At 39.6% G+C, this 10,106-nt stretch overlaps 1 protein-coding gene across 1 annotated transcript; it reads right to left on the bottom strand.

Annotated features, from left to right (window-relative positions):
* Positions 1-664: 664 nt before the first annotated feature.
* On the bottom strand, positions 665-9,341 carry tspan31 (tetraspanin 31). Its single transcript, XM_039010562.1, has 6 exons — positions 9,171-9,341; positions 8,075-8,242; positions 4,397-4,477; positions 3,640-3,780; positions 3,061-3,171; positions 665-2,822 (listed from the first exon to the last, which is right to left on the bottom strand). The coding sequence occupies exons 1-6, from the start codon at positions 9,231-9,233 to the stop codon at positions 2,748-2,750; spliced, it is 639 nt and encodes a 212-aa protein (XP_038866490.1). The 5' UTR covers positions 9,234-9,341; the 3' UTR covers positions 665-2,747.
* Between the last annotated feature and the right edge of the window lie 765 nt (positions 9,342-10,106).

Here is a 10,106-nt window from a genome sequence, read left to right as displayed (position 1 = left end):
TACTTAAAATGATGTGCCATTTATTTGAATTGGTAAAGTAATGCCTGTAACTAAATGGTCTCTTGTGTATTATTACCCAGAGTCTGCTGTCATGGGACCCAACAAGAGGATCAATAGACTTACATTATAGGCATGAAAAGGATTCGGATTTACAGACACATGTGAAGCCTAGACCTGGATTAAAAAGCACTTTCAGTGGAGATTCTCCATGGAGTAAGATTTTTAGTCCAGGACTAGGCTTTATCTGTGTCAGGGAAACCACCTCATACACTTACAATTGTCTGAGAGAATTTCCTCAATATTTTTTCCCAGTCCTGACTCCTTAAAACCTGACTGGAAAATGTACAGTATGTGGCATTTATATTCAATAGATACAGGACTACATACCTCTATCATACTGTTAATGTTAGTCAGCTGATCTTCCAGGAATATATTGCTATAGTCCACCTTTTCTAGTTCCTCTTGACTCCTTTCTTAAGCAATTGAATATGGATGTTGTGCAGCTGAATTGGTATAGGCGCTGTGCTGCCACTGTGTGGTACATAGAGAGAGCTGCACATTGTAAAACAAGCTAATCCTTAGCTGGCCATGGATAACATGTGTATTACAATAACTAGTCAAATGTGAATTGAGATCATTTCCTGCCTAGAAGTGAGTCTCAAAATAGTCAACGTAAAACATTTATCCTATCTTGTCATTTTTATTTTGAAATTGAAGTCTCAAAAATTCAAGATAGGGTACAATTGGGATAACAAGTGCACAAGGTTTTAAGTAGGGTACATGGTCTATAAGGTACAGAGTTAATATAATGCGTACAGATAATATATATATGCATTAGACCTTGTAGTGGCTCCACTCAAGCACCATATCCACCATCAAAACCATATTAATTCACCATAAGTGGTTCAAGTAATACAAGCGCTGACATTTCAATTCATCTTAGTCCTAAAGGTTGATCCAGATCAATAGAGGCCAGATGAGATGCCACTCCTCCACACCTCTGTGTAAGACATAGAACAAGCAGTAATGTGTTTTAACGAAAACACCTTACTAACACTATAATATTAAGCCCATAAAAAAAAAACGTCTGCTGTGCATTATCAAAAGATTTAAAAATGAGTTCAACACTGTTGAACAAAATCATGTCAGCAAATGAGGACAAAACCAATGACATCATTCAGCAAAACAACAAATGCACAAACAAACTGAGGATTACGGAAAATAAAACAAGTACAGCAGGTACTTCACTATAGCTTCGACCAAATTAGGCATAACTTCTGATTTTCAGCTAAAAACTTGAAATGATCGATAATAGATCATTTCCCTTCTAGTTAAAGGTGCCATTTAACATTGTATTGCTCATTACAATTATTTTGGAAGAATACAAGACTTAGACATACCCAAATGATCTTACTACTTTCTTACCTTATCATAAACCAATTCAGAGACGTTCAGAGACGTGAACTATTGCTATTGGAGAGGTCATAGTGTACTTGACTACCATGTCCCTCATAGGTCACTAAATCGTTACACTTATTGACATAATTTGTGAAACAAAGGAACATCGGAAATGCAGGAGGTGTGGATCATCTTAACCATCAAACCCGTCTTTCATGATATTGAAAACTTTCAAAAGATTATATACATGTACAACAATAAGGGCTGCAGTCCATTGGCGATCTACCTACTTACTTATGTGAATGTTAAATTAGTTGGCTCAGTTACACAAGTTCAGTTCATAAATATTCTTAATCCTATCAGATTAACTACTTGACTATCTAAAATCGAACTTCTAAAATACAATACCAGCATCATCAATTCATCTGAAAAACATACATTTCCATCACACACCACTTCCAACGCGCACCCATTCCTTTGCGACAACAGTTACTTTGAGATTTTCGATCTGACTTCAAACAACACAGCATTTCACCTCAAGTTAAGAGAGAAAAATAGAAACTTCCTGAATAATGCATTTGACAGCAGTGGGTACATACCATACTTTAGTGCCACACATCATAGCTAGCACTAATCTAGAGGGCCATACTCAGCCGAATTAACAATACATACAGGTTGGAGGAAAAGGTGAATTAAATTTGCTTATTAAACGTTATACACAGTAGGGTTGTCAACAGGCATGGGAGAAAACAAGGTACTGTAGGTATGACTGTGCAGCAGGGCAAGTGTAAAAGAATGTCTACGGTTACATGGTTGGAATATAGTCAGTCATCAAAGATCCGGTACTCAAATCAAGGCTGGGCAATAGCCAAATGGAGGTAGCCATTAATCCTATCATACATAAGATCTGGATCCTTGCCAAAATCGAGAAGTTTGACCTCTCGCTAAATCTAAACTAGGCAATATGAAGAGGAGTGCTTGCACAAACAGAGGTTAATGCAGTAGGTAGGCGATGTGTTTTAGTCCAGTGTGAATTTAAGGAAGGTGTGTATATCGGAGGGGTGTGTCAGCTTCTGTATGCGCTCTCTTGTCTGCGGATGTCTCCCAAATAGCACCCTATTCCCTATATAGTGCACTACTTTTGACCAGAGCCCTATGGAGCCCTGGTCAAAACTAGTGCACAATAGAGGGACTAGGGTGCAATTTGGAACGGAACCCATTTGTATGATTGTGGTCCAGTTTAAACTCCTGAGTGTTTCTAGATGTGCACAATTCTACATGTACCGCTACCAGTGTATCTCCTCATTGGGAATCTACAGTACTGCATTAATTAGATGGGGTTAGACCGACTATAGGAAAGCACTGGGATTGGCTCTGGGGTCTTTCTGGTTCCTGTACCGCACTGCCAGCCACACCCCAAGAATCTGGAAGAAAATGATTACATAATTCAGACAAGGATGTGGTCATACCAAATGGCTTTTCACACTACTGAGCCAAAGCAAGATGTACTGAGCTGGCCTGGTTGCGTATCCACCATAGTGTCTGGAATTGTGTACAGTGTGAAAATATCCAAGTTGGCACCGTTTGGTTCGGGTTCAGGTGGTCACGAGTGTGAAAAGAGCAAAAAGTGCCTAAAGAAAGGCTCGCATCTCAGACACCCACCTCGGTAAAGCTGAAGAAGAGTCCAACCCCTCCCAGGATCTTCAGAGCCTCTGTAGCGTGCTGTAGCATCATGGTACCACAGGTGTAGCAGTTCCTCCTGTCTTTACACGGCTGTAATGGAAGACAGACACGCTCGCAGTCTCAGCTGTGGTGTACTGTTAACAGTAGATCAACTGGCAAAAACTCTGATAAAGCACAGGGAGCGAGGTACACACTACACTGGCAAAAGCAAGGGGGAAACATTCAGAGCTTCCTTGACCGTTACGTCACATATTTATATGTGACAGGGCATTACTCATGGATAAAACCAAGTCATTTCTGAAATACATTTTCCTGTGATGACTAATCATGAACAAGGGGTTAATGTAAAATACAGCTACATTTTTACATTTGAGTAATTTAGCAGACACTCTTATCCAGAGCGACTTACAGTTGTAGGTGCATACATTTTCATACTTTTTTCAGCTACCATTTCCCTGTCATACTTCGTATGAGCAGAAGGACACATGTATTACAAGTACAACTATTTCCAGGTAGTATTTTGCAGGAACATGCATTACAAGTACAGCCAATCCTTACAGCATTGCAGCTGAACCAGTCCTGGGTAAACTGCTTCTGGCCGAGGGTGTTGTTGAGCAGGCCACAGCAGTCCAGCCGGCCCTCCAGCTCTCCCTTGGTGTTGTTGCTCATCAGACTCCAGGTGGAGTTCAGCAGCTTCTCCTGGAAAGAGAGGACATATAATAATAATACTAATGCCATTTAGCAGATGCTTTTATCCAAAGCGACTTTGTCATGAGCGCATACATTTTTTTGGTGGCCCCAGTGGGAATCGAACCCATGATAATTTGCATTGCAAGCACCATGCTCTACCGACTGAGCCACACAGGCCCATGAGGACATGCGTGAGTGGAAATACAAGAGAACATGGGCTCTGTTTACACAGGCAGGCCAATTCTTATATTTCTGTCAACTAACTGGTCTTTTGATCAATCACAACAGATCTTTTCACATCAGCTCTTTTTCCCCCTGATTGGTCAAAGACCAATTAGTTAAAAAAATAACCGAATTGGGCTGCCTGTCTAAACGCAGGCATAAAGATGGATTCTACAGAGAAAGAGGGAGTGGAAAGGAGCAGCTGACAAGGCATAGCTGAAATGGATAGAGGAAGGGAATCTATCCATTCCTTTCAGATCTACACAAGTTCCTCGGGGGTAGTGTCAACTCTTACCCTACGAGTTCCGGAGCCTGCTGGTTTTTTGTTCTACCTGATCATTAATTGCACCCACCTGGTGTCTCAGGTCTCCAGAGTTGAGTTTGAGGGATCTATGGTACTCACCTGCTGGTCTTGGTTCATGGCCAAGCAGGAGCATGAAACTCCAAATTGGACAAGGAATACCAGGAAAAGTATGATCATATACTACAAGGGCCCGGTTAAAGGAAACAACAAACTGGTAATTTATCAACTAGGCCTATATTGAGAGAGAGAGAGAGAGAGAGAGAACATTCTACATTGGAGCTTCTACATTCTACATTAGAGTTTCTACATTGGGAGATAGTGGGTAAGCTTACCTATTAAGCCCACTTCCATCTTTGGATTCAAAGAAGGGGAAAAAATAATATTTTCTGCTATTTAATGTTTCAACCAGTTTATGTAGTCGTTGTATCCATACCCGTTTTTATTCGAAGACAACCAGATGTTTTATTATTAAGTTATTGGCATTTGTAAGTTCTTACAATTTCAAAGCTGCAAAATAACTTGTGTGGTGGCGACTCTCAGATAAACACATTTTCCAGATTTTTTTGCACCTTCTCAGATAAGTGATCATTCTTCATGTAAAATTAAGAGATTCATGTGTTGATATACACATGATAGCATACTACATGGGTATAAATGACTATTTATTGCCAATTGAAACCATGTGTTTTTCATGCTAGCAGTCGTACCACATGTCACAGTCAATACAGTAGCAACATAACTTGGTGAACCACAACAATATAATAGATCTCAAGAACTCACAGCTCACATTTATTTATGCATTTTGTCTTATTTTACTGTTAAATCAACCTTGCATTGTTATACATTCACATTTTTGTAAATTTGACATTTATCTCAGGTGGGCTTAACAGTTACAGTAGAACACAAAGCACCCCCTGGAAATGAAAATAAATATTGTTCAATACTAACTTTGCATTGTAGTCTATAGTGTATATTTATTCCCCAAACATTTTTTTTTTTTTACTACAAATCATTGTTGTTTCAATTAAGCCCAGCATGCATTGAAACACATGGGGATTGTGTGTTGATATCCCTAATATTCAATGAGCCTGAGCATAAATATGTATTTTCTTCCGATTTATGTTGATTAAAATACTCAAACTACAGTTATGCATCTATCCATGGTGCCTTTAACAAAAGTAAGAACAATTAAAAAGCCTCTGTAGTCTCTCCAAGACGTTTGGAGTAGACAGGTAGTCGTTGATGCAATGTCATGACGTTGGCCTGAGGGGGAGGTTTATGACCCCCATAAATACCTTTCCCCTTTTTCCTCTCTCTACCAATGTGACTATTGGAAATCCTTTTGTTAACATTGAGAGAGAGTCTGGTGACATCAAAAGATAGGAAACGGAACCATATTTCGGTAATCCAACCAGTTGAAAATATGTGTTGGGACTTAATGAATATGATGTCAGTTCAGTTGGCGTCTGAGACATGATTACTGATGATAGGACGACATAAACTGTATCTTGGAAAATCTACACATTCTAGTTATCAGATTCACATGGAATTGTTGTGCAATTTAAATGTTTAAATATGAAACTATTTGTGAAAAGATTAAATTACATTTTTAGCTCCTAAATGAGAGAATTGGTTTTCATGAGTAAACTATGCTCAACTCAGTGGCCCCCCGCCCATGTGAACAGACACTGGTTGTAAACACGGCCCTCTCTCCCAATCCTATATAAGCCCCTTGACGAAAATGTAACTTTCTGTTCCAAGAACGTGTGGACTTGAGGTCCCCACGTTGAAAGGACAAAGACCACCTACAGAACTAAGCCAACCTCAGCAAGAATCTAACGAAATTAGCATCGAATTTCAATGTGAAGGTGACGACCTACACGCCGGAAGGATGAATTTCGACTATACCAGCCAGAATATAGCAGCAGAATATACCAGCAGAATATAGCATGAGCTTAAATTATGGCAACTTGGTATGAACTTTGAACTCTTATTCACTAAAGAAGTGTTACCTCCTAGCCGTTGCATTAGCGCAGCAACTGTAGACGTGGGCTAGGAGAGGACTGACAGAGTATCTGTCTACCACACGACGACGGTACTACCAAGTATCCATTCTACCACCAGACATTCTTCAAAGGAAAACCCGGCCTCCCATCTACGACCAACCGATCGAAGCGCAGCTCAGAGTAAATATTAATTGCATTTTCCTTTTTCAAATGGCTGGTAATTTTGAATGCATAAGATACTGTATTTACGATAACATAGCTGCCTACGGCCCCGATAGAGACACAAAATCTTTTTGCTCCTCAGTCTTCCCGCTCTTTCACTCAAACCCAACCCCCTTTCCTTGTGTAACCAGCTGTCATATCTGTTCCGTCCACTAGGGACGTTTTGCTTTATGACATAATTTGTAATCAATGTATGATCCATTCTGTGTAGATGTAATTCTGTGTGATTAGTTAGGTATTTAGTAAATAAATAAACCACATTTTGTATTGCTGATTCAACTTGTTAGCCAGGGTTTGTGAAAATAACCAAGAATTTACAACTTTCAGATGAGACTAAATAAGGTGACGATTAAATATTGACTGCTATTGATGTAAAAGATTACTAGGTCTTTAAGAGTTTATTCGGAAGATAACAGCTCTATAAACATTATTTCGTGGTGCCCGACTTTCTAGTTAATTATTTACCTGATTAGCTTAATCAGGTAATATTAATTACAGAGAAATTATTTTATAGAATAGCATGTCATATCACTTAATCCGGCATAGCCAAAGACACGACAGCAGAGAGAGAAGATTTTAAGGATATCAGGGATAGAAGACCTACAAGTAGCAGAAAAAAATGGAAACAAATGAGGGACAAGAAGATGACCATTGGACGACTACTCATGCAGTTAGGCCCGGGGCATTGTCATATTGTTGTCTCTCATTCATCCAGGTGATTCTATTTGTTGGTTCACCACATGTACCTTTGTAATGCAACAGTAGAGAGGGAGATTTGAAACTGTCTTCAGACAGGCTTTAGGAAGACAAGTTGAACTAATTAACAATAATAGGAGTACAGCAAATGTGAACCAGCATTTAGATAATTCATTTAAACTTGTGTGTGTTCTGGTCTTTGTGCATGGCTTCTTATCCACAGCGGGCCAGTGTGGGTGCAGGGTTGTGTTCTAACCAAGCAATAACAGACCTGATTCAACTAATCCGGTCTTGAATAGTTGAAGTCTATGAATAGTTGAATCAGGTGTGTACTGGTTGGCAAAAACAAAAGCCTAGGTTCACATTGATCTCTGTGGATACGAATGGACACCCCGCTGTTATGAGTGGTAATTTCATGATGAATAGTAATGATCAGTTTATTTTAATAACTTTAGGGGAGATTCATATAATCTAAGATCCCATAAGAAATGTCAGTTTGTATGTTTTCAACATTTGGAAATGGATTAAAATTGATTATTTAAGAGGTGGGTTTATTTGGAATATCTATGGGTTTAAGGGTACCCATTAAGCCCAGTCTGGACTTTTCACATATTTTAATCAAATATTTTTCTCTTACAATAAAAAATGTCATACAACTTCCCATGAGATGTCAATCTTTCATTTTATCTCCACTTTTCTTACAAAAACTTAGATTTTGGTTGGCTTAATAGACACACTACTCCAAAATGTTGCCCAATACAATGAAGTCAGGGAAACTGTAATTAAAGCCCAACGATTGACTCAAACTGAGCCACGTTAGGAGACTTCCTCCTACAAAACATATAAAGGATACAAAGAAGAGCATGACTTGGTGGTGGTGGATGGCTCCGATGAGTCCCACGATGGCTATGAGAAGCAGGAAGAAGCCCACAGCTATGACCCCACCGATGATGTGGATGCTAGACACGATGCCAAACTCCTTCCCCCATGCTGCCACGCCTATCAGCAGCAGACCTACCAGCTGAGGAGGGGGGAGGTGAGAAGTAGTCAAATACAGTTAACTGTTAACCTGGTCCCAGATGTGGTTGTGTTGTCAACTCCTTTGGTCATGGTACATATTTGCAATGCTCATAGGAGTTGGCAAGACAGCACAAACAGATCTGGAACCAGGCTTAGAAGAAGTCATTGCAAGAGGTAACCAAACAAGCAATCAAGTAAGGAACCACTGTCTCTGATACAACAGTGTTGAGGCAGTTTGTGCTGAGGACATGGGAAAGGTAAGATAATAACTAGGCCAACGTGCTGATTGAGGAATGCATGCAAACAAAAACACCACACACACAGATCTATTATCTATGGGCTGAGCTGGCAGAGGAGAAGTATGCACTATAGCAGGGTTTCCCAACCCCCCCACCCACAAACCAAAACGTGAACCCGGGTGATGGGGGGGCAGGACCGAGTGGACCAGCTGTAACACGTGTCAGTGACGATTCAGAGGTCGAGGGAGATAACGCTCACTGTGAGCTAGTTATATAGCTAAATAAAAACCCTACTGAGTCAGCTAGCTAGCTAATGTACAGCATTGTCTGGAATAGCTAGATAACTAGTTATTCACTTGCAGATGTAGCTATGTTTTTACCCAACCCAAGCAATGATGCGTTCTAATGTAGCAGTTAGCTAACTTTAGTAGGATACCGTTATTTGGTTAGCTAGCTAATGTTAACGTTAAATATTTGACACAATACATTTAACGTTAGCAAAAGCAACAATCTACGTCAGAAATTACCCATATGTCCAGTTAGATGACATCGTAAGCTAGTTAAAACGAAATAAAAAAAGTGTTAGCTAGCTAGTTACACAATCTTCCATTTGCCAGTTAGCCAGCTATCCAGTTTAGCTGTGTAGCAAGCTAACGTTAGCTAGCTAAGATGTTCCACTTCAATACTCACAATGTAAACCACATTTAAGGAACAAAGCGCGTTTTTAGAGCAGGTAAATCCACCACAGACCATATTCGTATTTTTTATCGAAATTCTAAAACAAAGACCTTGCTTTAATAGCAAAGCTTTCACAGGCTAACTGGCTAAACTGATTTGTTGTTGGTCTGGCACGCAACAGCACACAAGTGAAAAGAGGGCGTTGTCATGACGTTTGTGCAAAACATGACATCATCAAGACTACTAATCCCTGGAAGAGAAAATGTGCAACATTTTCCAAATATCATAATTCTTGAATAAAATCAAATATATGATCCAGTGTAATATGTTATTCATATCACATATGGGGTAATGAATGATTATCATAAATAAATGGAAGGCCTTACTCCACAAGCCTTGACAAGGAGAATGCAACATAGTGCAGAGGGGTGAGAAAGATAGAGACACAGGAGGCACTCAAAGGCAGATAGATGATTGTTATGTAAACATCAATTTACCCATGCATTGGCATTATGTCATGTACAGCAACACCAGCTACCAGCAACACGAGACAAGTAGAGGCTCTGATGCTGTCAGTGTTGCTATAGGCCTGTTGTTATGCCCTTATTGTGAACATAGAGATATCTATTAACACAAACACTTAATGCACCTATTGGACCTGAAATTGTATTATAATTTAAAAGAAAATAGTATGACTTTTGAATCCGCAAAAATAACCTTTGCAGTTGTTAGTGTTGCCTAGAGCACAAACGATTTGAAATAAGGAAGTCAGTTCAAAGCCATCAGAGGAAACTGAAACATGTTGCAATGAGAGCTCTGGTGTTTTGTGGTCTAGACTTTTGAGTGTACCTTTCTTTTGGAGTATATTTTTGCATTTTAACGGTTCATTTGTGGAACGAAAAAGAGAGGAGTTCAAATGGGCTGAAGCAACTGTATTCTTTACCCAGT

This window comes from Salvelinus namaycush, chromosome 16, assembly GCF_016432855.1.
Source record: "Salvelinus namaycush isolate Seneca chromosome 16, SaNama_1.0, whole genome shotgun sequence".
Taxonomy (NCBI): Eukaryota; Metazoa; Chordata; class Actinopteri; order Salmoniformes; family Salmonidae; genus Salvelinus; species Salvelinus namaycush.
Note: the sequence above shows the minus strand (reverse complement) of the source record. Positions and strands in the feature narration are given on the sequence as shown.

Coding starts and splice junctions, on each gene's coding strand:
- tspan31 (XM_039010562.1), bottom strand. CDS start 9,233: ATGGTCTGTGGTGGATTTACCTGCTCTAAAAACGCGCTTTGTTCCTTA. Junction 8,243..9,170: donor CCTTAAATGTGGTTTACATT/GTGAGTATTGAA, acceptor CCCCCTCCTCAG/CTGGTAGGTCTGCTGCTGAT. Junction 2,823..3,060: donor TCTTCTTCAGCTTTACCGAG/GTGGGTGTCTGA, acceptor ATTTTCTTCCAG/ATTCTTGGGGTGTGGCTGGC.